The sequence below is a fragment of the Pyrus communis genome, chromosome 12, assembly GCF_963583255.1.
Source record: "Pyrus communis chromosome 12, drPyrComm1.1, whole genome shotgun sequence".
Lineage (NCBI taxonomy): Eukaryota > Viridiplantae > Streptophyta > Magnoliopsida > Rosales > Rosaceae > Pyrus > Pyrus communis.
Genome location: NC_084814.1, coordinates 20644022 through 20665670, shown reverse-complemented (window position 1 = coordinate 20665670; position 21649 = coordinate 20644022). Strand labels below are relative to the sequence as shown.

At 36.1% G+C, this 21649-nt stretch overlaps 4 protein-coding genes across 4 annotated transcripts; 2 read left to right on the top strand and 2 right to left on the bottom strand.

The window, feature by feature from the left end:
* Positions 1 to 1131: 1131 nt before the first annotated feature.
* On the bottom strand, positions 1132 to 1684 carry LOC137710152 (beta-glucosidase 29-like). The gene is made up of 3 exons (XM_068449102.1): positions 1585 to 1684; positions 1393 to 1477; positions 1132 to 1294 (listed from the first exon to the last, which is right to left on the bottom strand). Exons 1-3 carry the CDS (start codon positions 1682 to 1684, stop codon positions 1132 to 1134), a joined length of 348 nt encoding a protein of 115 aa, XP_068305203.1.
* LOC137710151 (beta-glucosidase 13-like) lies at positions 1550 to 4085 on the bottom strand. Its single transcript, XM_068449100.1, has 10 exons — positions 4013 to 4085; positions 3706 to 3899; positions 3546 to 3615; positions 3405 to 3463; positions 3242 to 3317; positions 3074 to 3151; positions 2901 to 2988; positions 2462 to 2762; positions 2252 to 2367; positions 1550 to 2134 (listed from the first exon to the last, which is right to left on the bottom strand). The coding sequence occupies exons 1-10, from the start codon at positions 4083 to 4085 to the stop codon at positions 1888 to 1890; spliced, it is 1302 nt and encodes a 433-aa protein (XP_068305201.1). The 3' UTR covers positions 1550 to 1887.
* A 4610-nt stretch (positions 4086 to 8695) lies between these two features.
* LOC137711171 (cytochrome P450 CYP749A22-like) lies at positions 8696 to 10766 on the top strand. The gene is made up of 5 exons (XM_068450379.1): positions 8696 to 8982; positions 9079 to 9308; positions 9386 to 9618; positions 9700 to 10078; positions 10180 to 10766. The coding sequence occupies exons 1-5, from the start codon at positions 8700 to 8702 to the stop codon at positions 10606 to 10608; spliced, it is 1554 nt and encodes a 517-aa protein (XP_068306480.1). The 5' UTR covers positions 8696 to 8699; the 3' UTR covers positions 10609 to 10766.
* Positions 10767 to 12675: 1909 nt separating this feature from the next.
* On the top strand, positions 12676 to 16520 carry LOC137710988 (cytochrome P450 CYP749A22-like). The gene is made up of 6 exons (XM_068450176.1): positions 12676 to 12997; positions 13094 to 13323; positions 13401 to 13633; positions 13715 to 14093; positions 14195 to 14602; positions 16230 to 16520. The coding sequence occupies exons 1-6, from the start codon at positions 12715 to 12717 to the stop codon at positions 16278 to 16280; spliced, it is 1584 nt and encodes a 527-aa protein (XP_068306277.1). The 5' UTR covers positions 12676 to 12714; the 3' UTR covers positions 16281 to 16520.
* The last annotated feature ends 5129 nt before the right edge of the window (positions 16521 to 21649 follow it).

The window sequence follows — 21649 nt, the reverse complement described above, 5'->3', positions numbered from 1 at the left end:
AGTGCACACCAAGGAATTAGCTCCAACTACGAAATTATATTCACGAACAAATTAGTTAATGTCCAAATGAAAGAATATTGGCAAGTGGTCCTTTACCACAGGGGACTGGGGAGGGGGATGGAGAAAGAAGTTGAGCCCTTGCATGACGGTGTGGGTTCAAACTTCGTGGCTAAACTTCACTAGTGGTAAAGGGCATTTGTAGATGTTAATAGTGCACGTACAGAGACATGACTAGGCAGAACTTCACTCGACAGGAACCACAAAGATGCAGTGTAATATGCAATGCATGATCCAAACCTGTGTGATGTGTTATGGCTTGAGTCTTCATCATCTTAGAAACTTCACCTGCAACCTGTCACCTACCTAATCCTAGATTGAGCTTGGTGAGATAGAGGTATAAAGATACATGCTTGTTCAAGGAAATTCAAACCTAGACTTAACGTCTGAAACGAAAAACAAACCAATAATTTGTACTGGAGGTGGAATAGATACAAACATAATACCGATTACAGCCATGGCGCGCCAAGATATGGCGTTTCCAATAGCATAGAATAGTGAAAACCAACAGCTAAGTAACAACTGTGCACTTACTGAAATTTAGGGTAGTAATTAGAGAAGAGATGTAAGATTGGGAAGCACAGATAGTATTGTGTCGCACATTATCTTTCACAAGGCTTTCATTATCGTTGTACCAGATTGCAGTGACATTGATCAGTAGGTTGGGGGGTTTGTGATAATTAGTCCTGCTTTATTCGTGTTTTAATATCTAGTTACTGGAGATTGTTTGGTCAGAAGACCCTAGCTGTTTGATTCGACTGCGTGCTCAAGCCAGAATTTACATGACCGATTCTCCATTTATATGCAGTTAGGCATAGCAGCAGATGATTTATGGGCAAAAGAAGTAGAATCAAATGAACCTTTGTATTTCTCGACGTAAAATGAAAGTTTGTGTGCCCTTTGCAGTACTGATTAAATTATTCGTAGCATACATGGTTTATTTGAAGCACAAATGAAGAGCCTTATTTTTATAGGGAAACATGGATTACAACAAGAAAACCGAAGGGATAATGGCTTTACATTGCTAAATATTAAGTTTGAACAACTGATTACTCAGGCAGCTATCGCAGGATCTCAGCCTTGAAGGAAAGCTCGGAACCACTTAACGGAGAGCTTGGGGTAGCGCGTGTACCTACTGAAATCAACAAAGTAAATACCAACTCGATTGAACCCCATGCCCCATTCAATGTCGTCGAATAGAGCCCAATAGAAGTACCCTTTGACATTCACTCCATTCCTGCAATAATTTTTGTTAAGAATGAGACAATATATTTGTTTCAGTATCAAATAAAAATATATATCATCCCTTACTTAATTGCCTTATTGATTCGATACAAGTGACGAATAACAAAGGAAATTCGATATGGATCCTCTAGAAGTACTTCAAGTGGAGAGCCATTGTCCTTGTGATCAGAAAGTCCTACAAAGAAAAGGTGTAGAAGTTATGTCATCCTTTTTTGTTTTTGTTATGCATATTTTGGTTAACAGTATATATACAAGGATTAACCGAAGCATAAGAAATCGAACCATTTTCAGAAATGTAGAGTTTTGGATTTTGATAATTATCCTTTACGTACTCCAACAGCTTCTGCAGCCCTTCCGGCCAATGACTATCGGTCTGCACCATAAGGAAAAATTTAACCACACACTTTCCTCAAACAAAGACAACACCGATGTTTCGTTTCTTACAAAACTAGCAAGAACATAGAATCTTAAAAAATTTCTTACCACACCAAGAATTTCTTCATCTTTGATAGCTGAAACAATCAAAACACGATCAACACGACGGAATATTAAAACTATCCTTGATGTTTGATTTTTCGTTTGTCCTTATGGCTCTAGAGAGCAAGATATCTTACCTATTGTTTCGGCCCATTGATCGAAGGAATAACGCAACGCCTCACCTTGAGGAGGAGCCTTATGTTTGGCATATGTTGATGTATAATAATTGATACCAACCAACCCTAAACTCCCATTGAGGAGAACTTTGTCTTCTGCGGAAAAAGTGGGAAGCCTATCCTTCACCCTCTCCTTCATACTTTGAGGATAATCTCCGAATACTAATGGTCCCATAAACCTAATGCACAAATAGTAGCATTACTAACGAAAAAGCTTATCATAAAATGATTAAAACATGCAAGTTCTCATGATCATCAATGATCATGTGATCATGAAATGGAATGCTTCTACTTACCATCCGAGGTAGAAGTCAAAAAGTCGTCCTGCTGCAGCTTTATCTTCCTCTGATTGTGTATAGGGCAAAAAATATTGTGAAGCGAGGACGATTCCCAATTCACCCTTTTGTTGTTGCTAGAAGATGACATTCAAACTAATCTTTAGTGATAAGATTAAAAAATTGAAACAATTGAATTTTTATGAATTTCCTCGAGTCTTCAAGTCTCACTTGATATTTTTCTTTGTAGAGCTTAACCACAGTGGCATGGGCAAGGATAATGTTATGGGCTGCAGTGTAAGGCTCTGTTGACGAGTTACCACCAAACTTGCATGGACCGACAGTCTCGAAACATTTCACAGGAGACCCTAATGCACAAAGGGTTGATGGAAGTGAACACCTCCCTGGTGGGGAAATCCCAAGTTCATAACCAAATTGAGCAAGAATGTTTGGCTCATTAATTGTGAACCAATGTTTAACTCTGTCTCCAAACTTTTTGAATAGAAGCTCGCTATAGTCTCTAAAGTCATTCCTGGAAAATCGACCATATCATTATTATACATTATGAGATTGATCTTATATTCTTTATTTATCTTATGAAGTTCATATTTTTCAATTCATGTTTACAAAATGACATATGCGTGCAAAATGGTTTTTTAAAATGGCTTACACGAACGAGCGATTCAGTAAGCCTCCATACTTCTCTTCCAGGGCTAGTGGCATGTCAAAGTGATAAATCGTCACGAAAGGTGTGATGCCTGCGTTAGAACGCAGAAAATACATTAAGCCAAACGCATACTTAATTCAACCATCCAAGTACATAAAAACTGGTAGCTTTCTCACCATTTTTTATTAGCTCATCGATCAAGCTATTGTAGTAATCAATACCCTCTTGGTTAATTCCGCCACTTAAGCTTCCCTCTGCGTAGGATCCATCAACACCCCATCAGTTTCTTATAAATGATTAAACAAATTTTAAAAAGAACAGAATAAAGAAAAAATGATTTTTACTTGGTAAAATCCTACTCCAGGACATGGAAAATCTGTAAGAATTTAGTCCAGCGTCCTTGATAAGCTTAATATCCTCCTAAAATTCAGATTAGAGTATATTAGCTTATTTTTTTTTTAAGAACAAACTGGATTTTTAAGGATGTTTTGACCTTTAGCTACTCGCCTTGTATCGGTTATATCCATCGACTGCCATAGGGAATTTTGTACTGTTTCGAAGTTTTTCTGTAATTGAAATTTGTTGGCTGATCATTATTCCGAATGGAAAAATTATGAAGATAAGATAACTTATTAAGGTTATGTAAACCTGGGAGTGTTTCCATGCGATGATCCCAACCACTCGGTCCCCTCCCTCCTTCTTTAGCTGACCCTTCGCTCTGCGCTCAACATACATCGATTAATATAACAAAATCTATTTTAACAAAGAAATTTTGAGGCTATATATGCATAACTCATTTTACATGTACCTGTGCAGCAGAAGTGGCGGCTCCAAACAGAAAATCGGATGGAAAGTCTGATCGTTTAATTTTCAGTTCTTCAACAAGTTTAGGGTTGCTTAAATTTAACTGAAAGTTGAACCCACCCACTGTCACATTTGCAACAACTCCGTGAACATGATCCCCCACGGACTGATGTTCAGCTCCATTTAAATGTGCTAGTTCTGCAACAACATATCATTGCACGATGAACCACTTAAAATGACCATAAATCGAAAACCTGCGAAAATGTAGAACAAGATGAAGAAAATGACAAGGGTTAGGGATGAATGTTTACCTAGGCCTCGACCTTCCACAGATGAACAGGCTAGCAAAGTGATGAGACAAATGGCAATGAGACCACGAGCCATCTTTGTCAACGAAGAAGATGATGATATTTGAGATGTCCATAGCCACCTTTTATATTGGCAAGCAATAGGATGCTCAGAAACTAACCAGAAGCAAGTTTTGGTTTGGACAGAGGATAGTTTGAAGGCTAAACATAAAGTAGCTTCAACCGTTTGAATTTGTTTTTAGATGCTCGGTTCCAGCCTGCCAAAAATACGGAAGTAACCCAAAAACAGAAAGAAGGAATACCGGCCGGGAAAATTCTTTTCAACGAAAAGTACTCTAGAAGATTTTATTGCAATAAGGGCGGAAAACTCAAACTCCATATATATTCATACTTTGATTAATAAATATTTCACGACTGGTCCAATATTTGTAGCTAATATTGTGGTAATGTTTAAAAACCAAATAGTGTTTAGTATTGTTCTTTTAGGGTGCGTTTGTTTGGGCTCATTAGCCTTCATTGGACTAGACTGGACAACACATTAGTGTAGTCCTGTGTTTGTTATTTACACGGACTAACTTTAATGGGATAATGGGATAAAGCCGGACTCGCGTGGACTATCTCCGTCACTAGGAGGTCTTAGCGAGACCCCCAAATACCATGGAATTGCTAAGACCTCACCTGCTCGCTTCGCCAACATCACCTACACCCACCAACCCAAAACTGCAGAGAACCTAGAACCCAGAATCAAGTCATCTCGTTTCGAATCATAGAGGACCCAGAATCGCCAGATCTTCCTTTACTCGTTTCGAATCGCAGAGAACCCAAAACCCAGAACCCAAATCTTCATCTGATGAGCTTGGCTGTTCCCTTCTCTCTCTAGAAATGGACGGTTTCTATCTCTCCCTCACCACCAACACTACCCCTTTCTTTCTCACTCGCACTCGTTTTCTTCCTTCACTTTCTTGCACAACCCAAAATTTCCCTCTAAGGCTCAAGAAACGGGTTGTTTTCAGTTCCAGGGAGGAGCCAAAGCTCGACCCTTTGGACCAAATGGAGCTCAAGTTCGTCGATTTGCAGATCCGATGATCGATGAAGCCTTTGCAAACTGAAAAAAAAAATTGGGGATTTTTCTGGGTTTGATTTGAAGAGAAAAGTAAATTAAAAGAAGATAAATATGAGTTTGAATTCAAGAGAAAGCAAATGAAAAGAAGAGAAGATATGGATTTTATTTTTTCTGGTTTGAGTTTAGCAAATCTAGGCGTGAAGAACCAAAGTAAATGAATGAAGAAAATAGAGAGACATGGGAGAGAGAGTCCAATAAAAATAGGTGTAATTTGTTTTTTTTTTTTTTAAGATAAAAACAGTGTATTAATAATTGTAAAATATTTTAGTCCGTGATTTAGTACGATAGTATATCAAACACTTCACTATTCTTATTCAGCTTAGTCTAAGCCAAGACAGTTAGTTCAGTTCGAAATAGTTCGGTGCAACAAACGCACCCTTACAGTCTACAAAATGTGGTCATAATTCTTAGCATTTGCCTTTGTTGAAATCATAAATGTTTGGGATAAAAACCATTATTATTATTATTATTATTATATCTTAGAACCGTTTAGTATTACAATTTAGTGATATTATTCTTTTTTTTGTAAGTGAGAGATCTTAATTATATACAAATGGTTAATCGAGAAATTGAAGTTGACGCGGCAATGGGAGGGCTTATTTATGATACATGGTCCCTTGCTAATTCTGTTGAGTCTGTTGTTTGATTTTACCCATAGGGTGAACAACCGTGCGGCACATGAAGTAGCAACTTCCGTCTCAATGGTTGGTGGTGCCCATAAATGGAATTGTATAGGACCCGAAATTTTTTTTCAATATTTTTGCAAAAGATGTAAACTTATCTATTAGAATCTAATAAAATTTATCATTTGACAAAAAAAATAACGAGTTCAAAATTAATTTATTCTCACTCTCTTTATGCAATTATATTATTGTATAAAAAGAATTGCATACGTAGAAAGAGCACCTACTCTCTACCCAAGGAAGCTATGTCAATGCCATGTCAGCTCAACGCCATTTAAAATGGACAAGAAATGTCTGCCCTTTCACTTTTCGTGTCTTTCTGTTTTGTGTGGTCACGGTTAAGTCAGGTCATCATTTTATATTATTTTTTTATAGAGATAATAAGATAAAAATGAATAATAATATAAAATGTTAACGTAACTTAACTGTGACTACACAAACAAAAAGGCACGGAAAGTGAGAATGCAGACAATCTTTGTCCCTTTAAAATTCACAAACGGTCATAATAACAATCTTATCCATTCGAGATATCTAATAATATTTAAGAGTGGATACAGTTTGTAGTGCCGTCTGCAGATAGAAAGATATGGGAAGTTCATTGCTCCCTGTTTTTGTAAAGGAAGTTCAATTTTTAACAATGTGTAGCATTGATTACCATTAAAAAATAAAAATAAAAAACAATACCTGGTTGTTGAAACACGAGTATCAAATTATGTTGAAAAATAGTTCAAAGTAAATATGTGTTCATTTGTTTGGAGTGATGTTGGTTTAAGTTTTCAATTGTTTGGTCACATGTTCATTTGTGATTGGGGACTATTCATTTTAGTAGGACTTACTACTCTTCTTTCAATAACCAATCATTATTCCTAAAAAAATGAATGGCTAGATTTAATCAATAAATCTAACTGCTACAACAACAAAAAATAAAAAATTATGCGGCTACAAATCCCGGGTATTCAATAGCAAGGGACATTATAGCCATTTTATCAATCTAATAATATAGCAAGAGAATTGTTATTGGCACTCTAAAAATCTCATTCTACACTCTAAACTTTTTATATTTGGAAAGAAAAATACATTTGTAAGAAGTGTAGAATGAGATTTTTAGAGTGCCAATAACACTGTCCTATGACAATGTCTTTGGAATGTAGTAAGTAGTCAAAAAAGTAAGCTAACACGTTTAGGTGTTCTAGATGGGTCATTTGTCTTGAGCATAAAGCTGAGGAAACTTTGGACTCCGGACGGTTGAAAATTTGATGAGTTAACAAAAAATGAGTTCTTTGGGAGGCATAATAGCCATTCTTTCAATTTTTAAATGTAGAGTATTGACGGCCCACAAAAGAACAATGACTGGCTGTTGGAAGAAGAATAGTAAGCCATGTTGAAAAATCAATTAAAAATGAATGTGTTCTTTTATTTGGTGTGATGTTAGTTCAAGTTTTCAATTCAATAATTGTTTGGTCACGTGTTCATTTGTGATTGAGAACTTATTCATTTTAGCAAGACTTGCTACTCTTCTTTCAGCGGCCAAGCCTTATTCTCAAAAAAAAAAAAAAAAATGAATGGCTAAATTTAATCAATAAATCTAATTGCTACAACAACAAAAAATAAAAAATTATGCGGCTACAAATCCTGGGTATTCAATAGCACGGGACATTATAGCCATTTTATCAATCTAATAATATGGAAAGAGAATTGTTATTGGTACTCCAAAAATCTCATTCTACACTCTAAACTTTCTATATTTGGAAAGAAAAATACACTTATAAGGAGTGTATAATGAGATTTTTGGAGTGCTAATAACACTTACATATGACAATGTCTTTGGATTGTAGTAAGTCGTCACAAAAGTAAGCTAACACATTTAGGTGTTCTAGATGGGTCATCTGTCTTGAGCATAAAGCTGATGAATCTTTGGACTCCGAACGGCTGAAATTTTGATGAGTTAACAAAAAATGAGTTCTTTGGGAGGCATACTAGCCATTCTTTCAAATTTTAAATGCAGGGTATTGACGACCCAAAAAAGAATAATGATTGGCTGTTGGAAGAAGAATGGTAAGATGTGTTGAAAAATCAATTAAAAATGAATGTGCTCTTTTATTTGGAGTGATGTTTGTTCAAGTTTTCAATTCAATAATTGTTTGGTCACGTGTTCATTTGTGATTGAGAACTTATTCGTTTTAGCAAGATTTGTTGCTCTTCTTTCAACGGCCAAACCTTATTCCCAAAAAAAATGAATGGCTAAATTTAATCACTAAATCTAATTGATAACCAAAAAAAAATAAAAAAATAAAAAAATAAAAAAAAAAGAAGAAGAAGAAGAGTAATGCTAGAAAAACTAAATTTGTAAATAAAATTTTGAAAACTAAAAAATATAGAAGTTGATGATTGGTTTATTACTTACACGTTGATACACGTGCTTATTTTTATTGGTAATACATCATTTAGTTTGCAAATTTAGTCTTTCTAACACTAAAAAAAATTACAAGGCTACAAATCCCGAGTATTCAATAGGACCAGATCCTTTTCCTGGGAATTCGGGGTATTCCGTGATCTTGACCGTTTATCGTACATCGTGCGGTTAATTGTCCTTAGGTATTATTTATATTTAATTTTAAATTTCAAATAATTTCTGACCGCACGATATACGGTAAATGATGATGATCGTGAGATTCTCCGCATCATTTTCCAGTCATAGCACGCGACATTGTAGCCATTTTGTTAAATCTAATACTGCGGCAATGTCTTTGGATTGTAGTAAGTAGTCAGAAAAGTAAGCTAACAATCAGAAGCTAACACGTTTAGGTGTGGGGTCATTTGTCTTGAGGATAAAGATGAGGAAACTTTGGACTCCGGACTGGAAAATTTGATCAGTTAATAAAAAATGAGTTCTTTGGGAGGCACGGTGGCCATTCTTTCAAGCCTTCTGTGTGTGTTTCTTGTCTTTGTCCTCATCAAGATCCTGCACAAACTATGGTGGACTCCGACTCGGATACAAAAGATGATGAAAGCGCAGGGGATCAAAGGTCCTCCTTACAGACTTATCCATGGAAACACAAAAGAAATATCCGACATGAAAAAGGAAGTCATGCGCAGGCCCAAGAATTTATCTCACGACATAGTTTCTGGAGTTGTACCTCACATACACTCTTGGTCACAGATATATGGTAACAACTAACAAGCTATGTCTCACTTTTAGTTAATTGTTGTTTTTCAAATTGTTCCGACTTAAATTTTGGTCATTTTTTTGTACGAAATTGTAGGGAAGAAATATCTTCAGTGGCATGGTTCTCTTGCACAGTTGGTCATTACGGAGGAACCTGAGTTATGCAAAGAGATAATGAGTAACAAGGATAAAGCTTATCCGAAAAGAGAGCCCGATACCTTTGTGAAGAAACTATTAGGAGATGGCCTTGTGACAACAACTGAAGGTGAAAAATGGGGAAAAATGAGAAAGATTGCTACCCATGCCTTCAATGGAGAATGTTTAAAAGTAAGTTTTTTACAGTTACTGTGGTAAAGATTGCTGACGCTAAATTTGTTGATAGCATGACGGTATTATTTGTCTAGAGTATGTTTCCAGATATGGTAGCTAGTGCTGAGACGATGCTTGAAAGGTGGAGAAATTATGAAGAAAAAGAAATTGAGGTGTTTGAAGAGTTCAGGTTGTTCACTTCAGAAGTGATTTCGAGAACAGCATTTGGCAGCAGCTATTTAGAAGGACAGAACATTTTTGAGATGTTGATGAAGTTAGCCTTCCTACTTTTTACAAACGCCCTCACAGTCAGGATTCCTGGCATCAGGTAATCTCGGTTCATTCCACAAATATTCTTGGAGTGTTACTTGTGTTCTCATGGTTGTTAGTCTTTTGCTTAATGTTGCAGTAAAATTTTCAAAACTAGTGACGAGATCGAAGCAGAAAAACTTGAGAAAGGTGTATATGCCTCCATAATGGATATCGCTAAGAAAAGAGAAAAGACGGCAATGAGTGGAGATGAGGATGGCTTTGGGAGTGATTTTTTTGGATTACTTTTGAAGGCTCGTCATGATGCCAATGGCGACCAGAGGATTTCGGTGGATGATTTGGTTGACGAGTGCAAGACTTTTTACTTTGCTGGACAAGAAACCACCAATACTTTGCTTGCTTGGACCGTCTTTCTTCTAGCACTCCATACGAATTGGCAAGAGGAAGCAAGAAAGGAGGTCATAGAATTATTTGGGAAACAAACTCCAAATCTCGATGGCATTACCAAACTGAAAACAGTAAGAAAGTCGACCACTAATTAATCAACTGCTTATCTTAAGTGGCAAAACTAAGATTGGAAGTAATCTTGATTTGGTATCCATTTTTCGTGTTCATGCAGATGAGTATGATCTTCAACGAGTCTCTAAGGTTATATCCCCCTGTTGCTGGTTTTGTAAGGAAAGTTGAAAGGGAAGTTAGACTGGGAGATGTCATTGTTCCTGCTAATGTTGCATTAGTTATCTCAAATCTATCATTTCACCACGATCCACAAATCTGGGGACAGGACGCACAACTTTTCAAACCAGAGAGATTTGCTGAAGGGGTTGCTAAAGCAACTAACAATAACATAGGTGCATTTGTGCCGTTTGGAATAGGACCTCGAAGTTGTGTGGGCTTAAACTTTGCAACCAATGAAGCAAAGATTGCTCTGTCAATGATTCTACAACGCTACTCCTTCACTCTATCCCCAGGTTATGTTCACTCGCCCATTCAGTATGTGACAGTTCGTCCACAACACGGAGTTCAGGTAATGCTTCACCCACTTTGAACTGCAAAGGCGAATGTGGTGCATGAATCTTGCAAAGTATCATCTAATCAGCTCCTGATTTTATGTATTAGTCAATTATCATTTCATCTTTTTCAAGATATGATTCTGCTTACTTTGGCAGCACTTTTGGATAATCTGTCCCAAGTTTTTGTTTTTTCTTTTGGTTTGTTATAAAGAATCCAACAAGAAAATGCAAACGTAACCGACCGATGATTAGGAATTGTTTATGTGGAATATGAAAGGGGCCGACAAACATCATTCGAGATGTTTAATAATATTTACGGGTGGATACAGTTTAATAAAATAAAAATGAATAGTAATATAAAATGTTAACGTAACTTAACTGTGACTACACAAACAAAAAGGCACGAAAAGTGAGAATGCAGACAATCTTTGTCCCTTTAAAATTCACAAATGGTCATAATAACAATCTTATCCATTCGAAATGTCTAATAATATTTAAGGGTGGATACAGTTTGTAGTGCCGTCTGCGGATAGAAAGATATGGGAAGTTCATTGCTCTCTGTTTTTGTAAAGGAAGTTCAATTTTTAACAATGTGTAGCATTGATTACCATTAAAAAATAAAAATAAAAAACAATACCTGGTTGTTGAAACACGAGTATCAAATTATGTTGAAAAATAGTTCAAAGTAAATATGTGTTCATTTGTTTGGAGTGATGTTGGTTTAAGTTTTCAATTGTTTGGTCACGTGTTCATTTGTGATTGGGGACTATTCATTTTACTAGGACTTACTACTCTTTTTTCAATAACCAATCGTTATTCCAAAAAAAATGAATGGCTAGATTTAATCAATAAATCTAACTGCTACAACAACAAAAAATAAAAAATTATGCGGCTACAAATCCTGGGTATTTAATAGCACGGGACATTATAGCCATTTTATCAATCTAATAATAGGGCAAGAGAATTGTTATTGATACTCCAAAAATCTCATTCTACATTCTAAACTTTCTATATTTGGAAAGAAAAATACACTTATAAGGAATGTATAATGAGATTTTTGGAGTGCCAATAACACTTACCTATGGCAATGTCTTTGGATTGTAGTAAGTCGTCACAAAAGTAAGCTAACACGTTTAGGTGTTCTAGATGGGTCATCAATCTTGAGCATAAAGCTGAGGAATCTTTGGACTCCAGACCGTTGAAATTTTGATGAGTTAACAAAAAATGAGTTCTTTGGGAGGCATAATAGCCATTCTTTCAAATTTTAAATGCAGAGTATTGACGACCCAGAAAAGAACAATGATTGGCTGTTGGAAGAAGAATAGTAAGACGTGTTGAAAAATCAATTAAAAATGAATGTGCTCTTTTATTTGGAGTGATGTTTGTTCAAGTTTTCAATTCAATAATTGTTTGGTTACGTGTTCATTTTTTATTGAGAACTTATTCGTTTTAGCAAGATTTGTTGCTCTTCTTTCAACGGCCAAGCCTTATTCCCAAAAAAAAATGAATGGCTAAATTTAATCACTAAATCTAATTGATAACACCAAAAAAAAAAAAAAAAAAAAAAAAAAAGAAGAAGAGTAATGCTAGAGAGACTAAATTTGTAAATAAAATTTTGAAAACTAAAAAACATAGAAGTTGATGATTGATTTATTACTTACACGTTGATACACGTGATTATTTTTATTAGTAATACATCATTTAGTTTGCAAATTTAGTCATTCTAACACTAAAAAAAATTACAAGGCTACAAATCCCGGGTATTCAATAGGACCATATCTTTTTCCTGGGAATTCGGGGTATTCCGTGATCATGATCGTTTATCGTACATCGTGCGGTTAATTGTTCTTAGATATTATTTATATTTAATTTTAAATTTCAAATAATTTATGATCGCACGCTATACGGTAAATGATGTTGATCGTGAGATTCTCCGCATCATTTTCCAGTCATAGCACGCCACATTGTAGCCATTTTGTTAAATCTAATACCGCGGCAATGTCTTTGGATTGTAGTAAGTAGTCAGAGAAGTAAGCTAACAATCAGAAGCTAACACGTTTAGGTGTGGGGTCATTTGTCTTGAGGATAAAGATGAGGAAACTTTGGACTCCGGACTGGAAAATTTGATCGGTTAATAAAAAATGAGTTCTTTGGGAGGCATGGTGGCCATTCTTTCAAGCCTTCTGTGTGTGTTTCTTGTCTTTGTCCTCATCAAGATCCTGCACAAACTATGGTGGACTCCGACTCGGATACAAAAGATGATGAAAGCGCAGGGGATCAAAGGTCCTCCTTACAGACTTATCCATGGAAACACAAAAGAAATATCCGACATGAAAAAGGAAGTCATGCGCAGGCCCAAGAATTTATCTCACGACATAGTTTCTGGAGTTGTACCTCACATACACTCTTGGTCGCAGATATATGGTAACAACTAACAAGCTATGTCTCACTTTTAGTTAATTGTTGTTTTTCAAATTGTTCCGACTTAAATTTTGGTCATTTTTTTGTACGAAATTGTAGGGAAGAAATATCTTCAGTGGCATGGTTCTCTTGCACAGTTGGTCATTACGGAGGAACCTGAGTTATGCAAAGAGATAATGAGTAACAAGGATAAAGCTTATCCGAAAAGAGAGCCCGATACCTTTGTGAAGAAAATATTAGGAGATGGCCTTGTGACAACAACTGAAGGTGAAAAATGGGGAAAAATGAGAAAGCTTGCTACCCATGCCTTCAATGGAGAATGTTTAAAAGTAAGTTTTTTACAGTTACTGTGGTAAAGATTGCTGAAGCTAAATTTGTTGATAGCATGACAGTATTATTTGTCTAGAGTATGTTTCCAGATATGGTAGCTAGTGCTGAGACGATGCTTGAAAGGTGGAGAAATTATGAAGAAAAAGAAATTGAGGTGTTTGAAGAGTTCAGGTTGTTCACTTCAGAAGTGATTTCGAGAACAGCATTTGGCAGCAGCTATTTAGAAGGACAGAACATTTTTGAGATGTTGATGAAGTTAGCCTTCCTATTTTCTAAAAACGCCCTCACAGTCAGGATTCCTGGCATCAGGTAATCTCGGTTCATTCCACAACTATTCTTGGAGTGTTACTTGTGTTCTCATGGTTGTTAGTCTTTTGCTTAATGTTGCAGTAAAATTTTCAAAACTAGTGACGAGATCGAAGCAGAAAAACTTGAGAAAGGTGTATATGCCTCCATAATGGATATCGCTAAGAAAAGAGAAAAGACGGCAATGAGTGGAGATGAGGATGGCTTTGGGAGTGATTTTTTTGGATTACTTTTGAAGGCTCGTCATGATGCCAATGACGACCAGAGGATTTCGGTGGATGATTTGGTTGACGAGTGCAAGACTTTTTATTTTGCTGGACAAGAAACCACCAATACTTTGCTTGCTTGGACCGTCTTTCTTCTAGCACTCCATACGAATTGGCAAGAGGAAGCAAGAAAGGAGGTCATAGAATTATTTGGGAAACAAACTCCAAATCTCGATGGCATTACCAAACTGAAAACAGTAAGAAAGTCAACCACTAATTAATCAACTGCTTATCTTAAGTGGCAAAACTAAGATTGGAAGTAATCTTGATTTGGTATCCATTTTTCGTGTTCATGCAGATGAGTATGATCTTCAACGAGTCTCTAAGGTTATATCCCCCTTTTGCTGGTTTTGGAAGGAAAGTTGAAAGGGAAGTTAGACTGGGAGATGTCATTGTTCCTGCTAATGTTGCATTAGTTATCTCAAATCTATCATTTCACCACGATCCTCGAATACGGGGACAGGACGCACAACTTTTCAAACCAGAGAGATTTGCTGAAGGGGTTGCTAAAGCAACTAACAATAACATAGGTGCATTTGTGCCGTTTGGAATAGGACCTCGAAGTTGTGTGGGCTTAAACTTTGCAATCAATGAAGCAAAGATTGCTCTGTCAATGATTCTACAACGCTACTCCTTCACTCTATCCCCAGGTTATGTTCACTCGCCCATTCAGTATGTGACAGTTCGTCCACAACACGGAGTTCAGGTAATGCTTCACCCACTTTGAACTGCAAAGGCGAATGTGGTGCATGAATCTTACAAAGTATCATCTAATCAGCTCCTGATTTTATTTATTAGTCAATTATCATTTCATCTTTTTCAAGATATTATTCTGCTTACTTTGGCAGCACTTTTGGATAATCTGTCCCAAGTTTTTGTTTTTTCTTTTGGTTTGTTATAAAGAATCCAACAAGAAAATGCAAACGTAACCGACCGATGATTAGGAATTGAACAACCGATGACTCAGGCAGCTATAGCAGGATCTCAGCCTTGAAGGAAAGCTTGGAACCACTTAACGGAGAGCTTGGGGTAGCGCGTGTAGTTACTGAAATCAACAAAGTAAATACCAACTCGATTGAACCCCATGCCCCATTCAATGTCGTCGAATAGAGCCCAATAGAAGTACCCTTTGACATTCACTCCATTCCTGCAATAATTTTTGTTAAGAATGAGACAATATATTTGTTTCAGTGTCAAATAAAAATATATATCATCCCTTACTTAATTGCCTTATTGATTCGATACAAGTGACGAGTAACAAAGGAAATTCGATATGGATCCTCTAGAAGTACTTCAAGTGGAGAGCCATTGTCCTTGTGATCAGAAAGTCCTACAAAGAAAAGGTGTAGAAGTTATGTCATCCTTTTTTGTTTTTGTTATGCATATTTTGGTTAACAGTATATATACAAGGATTAACCGAAGCATAAGAAATCGAACCATTTTCAGAAATGTAGAGTTTTGGATTTTGATAATTATCCTTTACGTACTCCAACAGCTTCTGCAGCCCTTCCGGCCAATGACTATCGGTCTGCACCATAAGGAAAAATTTAACCACACACTTTCCTCAAACAAAGACAACACCGATGTTTCGTTTCTTACAAAACTAGCAAGAACATAGAATCTTTAAAAATTTCTTACCACACCAAGAATTTCTTCATCTTTGATAGCTGAAACAATCAAAACACGATCAACACGACGGAATATTAAAACTATCCTTGATGTTTGATTTTTCGTTTGTCCTTATGGCTCTAGAGAGCAAGATATCTTACCTATTGTTTCGGCCCATTGATCGAAGGAATAACGCAACGCCTCACCTCGAGGAGGAGCCTTATGTTTGGCATATGTTGATGTATAATAATTGATACCAACCAACCCTAAACTCCCATTGAGCAGAACTTTGTCTTCTGCGGAAAAAGTGGGAAGCCTATCCTTCACCCTCTCCTTCATACTTTGAGGATAATCTCCGAATACTAATGGTCCCATAAACCTAATGCACAAATAGTAGCATTACTAACGAAAAAGCTTATCATAAAATGATTAAAACATGCAAGTTCTCATGATCATCAATGATCATGTGATCATGAAATGGAATGCTTCTACTTACCATCCGAGGTAGAAGTCAAAAAGTCGTCCTGCTGCAGCTTTATCTTCCTCTGATTGTGTATAGGGCAAAAAATATTGTGAAGCGAGGACGATTCCCAATTCACCCTTTTGTTGTTCCTAGAAGATGACATTCAAACTAATCTTTAGTGATAAGATTAAAAAGTTGAAACAATTGAATTTATATGAATTTCCTCGAGTCTTCAAGTCTCACTTGATATTTTTCTTTGTAGAGCTTAACCACAGTGGCATGGGCAAGGATAATGTTATGGGCTGCAGTGTAAGGCTCTGTTGACGAGTTACCACCAAACTTGCATGGACCGACAGTCTCGAAACATTTCACAGGAGACCCTAATGCACAAAGGGTTGATGGAAGTGAACACCTCCCTGGTGGGGAAATCCCAAGTTCATAACCAAATTGAGCAAGAATGTTTGGCTCATTAATTGTGAACCAATGTTTAACTCTGTCTCCAAAGTTTTTGAATAAAAGCTCGCTATAGTCTCTAAAGTCATTCCTGGAAAATCGACCATATCATTATTATACATTATGAGATTGATCTTATGTTCTTTATTTATCTTATCAAGTTCATATTTTTCAATTCATGTTTACAAAATGACATATGCGTGCAAAATGGTTTTTTAAAAAGGCTTACACGAACGAGCGATTCAGTAAGCCTCCATACTTCTCTTCCAGGGCTAGTGGCATGTCAAAGTGATAAATCGTCACGAAAGGTGTGATGCCTGCGTTAGAACGCAGAAAATACATTAAGCCAAACGCATACTTAATTCAACCATCCAAGTACATAAAAACTGGTAGCTTTCTCACCATTTTTTATTAGCTCATCGATCAAGCTATTGTAGTAATCAATACCCTCTTGGTTAATTCCGCCACTTAAGCTTCCCTCTGCGTAGGATCCATCAACACCCCCATCAGTTTCTTATAAATGATTAAACAAATTTTAAAAAGAACAGAATAAAGAAAAAATGATTTTTACTTGGTAAAATCCTACTCCAGGACATGGAAAATCTGTAAGAATTTAGTCCAGCGTCCTTGATAAGCTTAATATCCTCCTAAAATTCAGATTAGAGTATATTAGCTTATTTTTTTTTTAAGAACAAACTGGATTTTTAAGGATGTTTTGACCTTTAGCTACTCGCCTTGTATCGGTTATATCCATCGACTGCCATAGGGAATTTTGTACTGTTTCGAAGTTTTTCTGTAATTGAAATTTGTTGGCTGATCATTTTTCCGAATGGAAAAATTATGAAGATAAGATAACTTATTAAGGTTATGTAAACCTGGGAGTGTTTCCATGCGATGATCCCAACCACTCGGTCCCCTCCCTCCTTCTTTAGCTGACCCTTCGCTCTGCGCTCAACATACATCGATTAATATAACAAAATCTATTTTAACAAAGAAATTTTGAGGCTATATATGCATAACTCATTTTACATGTACCTGTGCAGCAGAAGTGGCGGCTCCAAACAGAAAATCGGATGGAAAGTCTGATCGTTTAATTTTCAGTTCTTCAACAAGTTTAGGGTTGCTTAAATTTAACTGAAAGTTGAACCCACCCACTGTCACATTTGCAACAACTCCGTGAACATGATCCCCCACGGACTGATGTTCAGCTCCATTTAAATGTGCTAGTTCTGCAACAACATATCATTGCACGATGAACCACTTAAAATGACCATAAATCGAAAACCTGCGAAAATGTAGAACAAGATGAAGAAAATGACAAGGGTTAGGGATGAATGTTTACCTAGGCCTCGACCTTCCACAGATGAACAGGCTAGCAAAGTGATGAGACAAATGGCAATGAGACCACGAGCCATCTTTGTCAACGAAGAAGATGATGATATTTGAGATGTCCATAGCCACCTTTTATATTGGCAAGCAATAGGATGCTCAGAAACTAACCAGAAGCAAGTTTTGGTTTGGACAGAGGATAGTTTGAAGGCTAAACATAAAGTAGCTTCAACCGTTTGAATTTGTTTTTAGATGCTCGGTTCCAGCCTGCCAAAAATACGGAAGTAACCCAAAAACAGAAAGAAGGAATACCGGCCGGGAAAATTCTTTTCAACGAAAAGTACTCTAGAAGATTTTATTGCAATAAGGGCGGAAAACTCAAACTCCATATATATTCATACTTTGATCAATAAATATTTCACGACTGGTCCAATATTTGTAGCTAATATTGTGGTAATGTTTAAAAACCAAATAGTGTTTAGTATTGTTCTTTTAGGATGCGTTTGTTTGGGCTCATTAGCCTTCATTGGACTAGACTGGACAACACATTAGTGTAGTCCTGTGTTTGTTATTTACACGGACTAACTTTAATGGGATAATGGGATAAAGCCGGACTCGCGTGGACTATCTCCGTCACTAGGAGGTCTTAGCGAGACCCCCAAATACCATGGAATTGCTAAGACCTCACCTGCTCGCTTCGCCAACATCACCTACACCCACCAACCCAAAACTGCAGAGAACCTAGAACCCAGAATCAAGTCATCTCGTTTCGAATCATAGAGGACCCAGAATCGCCAGATCTTCCTCTACTCGTTTCGAATCGCAGAGAACCCAAAACCCAGAACCCAAATCTTCATCTGATGAGCTTGGCTGTTCCCTTCTCTCTCTAGAAATGGACGGTTTCTATCTCTCCCTCACCACCAACACTACCCCTTTCTTTCTCACTCGCACTCGTTTTCTTCCTTCACTTTCTTGCACAACCCAAAATTTCCCTCTAAGGCTCAAGAAATGGGTTGTTTTCAGTTCCAGGGAGGAGCCAAAGCTCGACCCTTTGGACCAAATGGAGCTCAAGTTCGTCGATTTGCAGATCCGATGATCGATGAAGCCTTTGCAAACTGAAAAAAAAAATTGGGGATTTTTCTGGGTTTGATTTGAAGAGAAAAGTAAATTAAAAGAAGATAAATATGAGTTTGAATTCAAGAGAAAGCAAATGAAAAGAAGAGAAGATATGGATTTTATTTTTTCTGGTTTGAGTTTAGCAAATCTAGGCGTGAAGAACCAAAGTAAATGAACGAAGAAAATAGAGAGACAGGGGAGAGAGAGTCCAATAAAAATAGGTGTAATTTGTTTTTTTTTTTTTTAAGATAAAAACAGTGTATTAATAATTGTAAAATATTTTAGTCCGTGATTTAGTCCGATAGTATATCAAACACTTCACTATTCTTATTCAGCTTAGTCTAAGCCAAGACAGTTAGTTCAGTTTGAAATAGTTCGGTGCAACAAACGCACCCTTACAGTCTACAAAATGTGGTCATAATTCTTAGCATTTGCCTTTGTTGAAATCATAAATGTTTGGGATAAAAACCATCATTATTATTATTATTATTATTATATCTTAGAACCGTTTAGTACTACAATTTAGTGATATTATTCTTTTTTTTGTAAGTGAGAGATCTTAATTATATACAAATGGTTAATCGAGAAATTGAAGTTGACGCGGCAATGGGAGGGCTTATTTATGATACATGGTCCCTTGCTAATTCTGTTGAGTCTGTTGTTTGATTTTACCCATAGGGTGAACAACCGTGCGGCACATGAAGTAGCAACTTCCGTCTCAATGGTTGGTGGTGCCCATAAATGGAATTGTATAGGACCCGAAATTTTTTTTCAATATTTTTGCAAAAGATGTAAACTTATCTATTAGAATCTAATAAAATTTATCATTTGACAAAAAAAATAACGAGTTCAAAATTAATTTATTCTCACTCTCTTTATGCAATTATATTATTGTATAAAAAGAATTGCATACGTAGAAAGAGCACCTACTCTCTACCCAAGGAAGCTATGTCAATGCCATGTCAGCTCAACGCCATTTAAAATGGACAAGAAATGTCTGCCCTTTCACTTTTCGTGTCTTTCTGTTTTGTGTGGTCACGGTTAAGTCAGGTCAACATTTTATATTATTTTTTTATAGAGATAATAAGATAAAAATGAATAATAATATAAAATGTTAACGTAACTTAACTGTGACTACACAAACAAAAAGGCACGGAAAATGAGAATGCAGACAATCTTTGTCCCTTTAAAATTCACAAACGGTCATAATAACAATCTTATCCATTCGAGATATCTAATAATATTTAAGAGTGGATACAGTTTGTAGTGCCGTCTGCAGATAGAAAGATATGGGAAGTTCATTGCTCTCTGTTTTTGTAAAGGAAGTTCAATTTTTAACAATGTGTAGCATTGATTACCATTAAAAAATAAAAATAAAAAACAATACCTGGTTGTTGAAACACGAGTATCAAATTATGTTGAAAAATAGTTCAAAGTAAATATGTGTTCATTTGTTTGGAGTGATGTTGGTTTAAGTTTTCAATTGTTTGGTCACATGTTCATTTGTGATTGGGGACTATTCATTTTAGTAGGACTTACTACTCTTCTTTCAATAACCAATCATTATTCCTAAAAAAATGAATGGCTAGATTTAATCAATAAATCTAACTGCTACAACAACAAAAAATAAAAAATTATGCGGCTACAAATCCCGGGTATTCAATAGCAAGGGACATTATAGCCATTTTATCAATCTAATAATATAGCAAGAGAATTGTTATTGGCACTCTAAAAATCTCATTCTACACTCTAAACTTTCTATATTTGGAAAGAAAAATACATTTGTAAGAAGTGTAGAATGAGATTTTTAGAGTGCCAATAACACTGTCCTATGACAATGTCTTTGGAATGTAGTAAGTAGTCAAAAAAGTAAGCTAACACGTTTAGGTGTTCTAGATGGGTCATTTGTCTTGAGCATAAAGCTGAGAAAACTTTGGACTCCGGACGGTTGAAAATTTGATGAGTTAACAAAAAATGAGTTCTTTGGGAGGCATAATAGCCATTCTTTCAATTTTTAAATGTAGAGTATTGACGGCCCACAAAAGAACAATGACTGGCTGTTGGAAGAAGAATAGTAAGCCATGTTGAAAAATCAATTAAAAATGAATGTGTTCTTTTATTTGGTGTGATGTTAGTTCAAGTTTTCAATTCAATAATTGTTTGGTCACGTGTTCATTTGTGATTGAGAACTTATTCATTTTAGCAAGACTTGCTACTCTTCTTTCAGCGGCCAAGCCTTATTCTCAAAAAAAAAAAAAAATGAATGGCTAAATTTAATCAATAAATCTAACTGCTACAACAACAAAAAATAAAAAATTATGCGGCTACAAATCCTGGGTATTCAATAGCACGGGACATTATAGCCATTTTATCAATCTAATAATATGGAAAGAGAATTGTTATTGGTACTCCAAAAATCTCATTCTACACTCTAAACTTTCTATATTTGGAAAGAAAAATACACTTATAAGGAGTGTATAATGAGATTTTTGGAGTGCTAATAACACTTACCTATGACAATGTCTTTGGATTGTAGTAAGTCGTCACAAAAGTAAGCTAACACATTTAGGTGTTCTAGATGGGTCATCTGTCTTGAGCATAAAGCTGAGGAATCTTTGGACTCCGAACGGCTGAAATTTTGATGAGTTAACAAAAAATGAGTTCTTTGGGAGGCATACTAGCCATTCTTTCAAATTTTAAATGCAGGGTATTGACGACCCAAAAAAGAATAATGATTGGCTGTTGGAAGAAGAATAGTAAGATGTGTTGAAAAATCAATTAAAA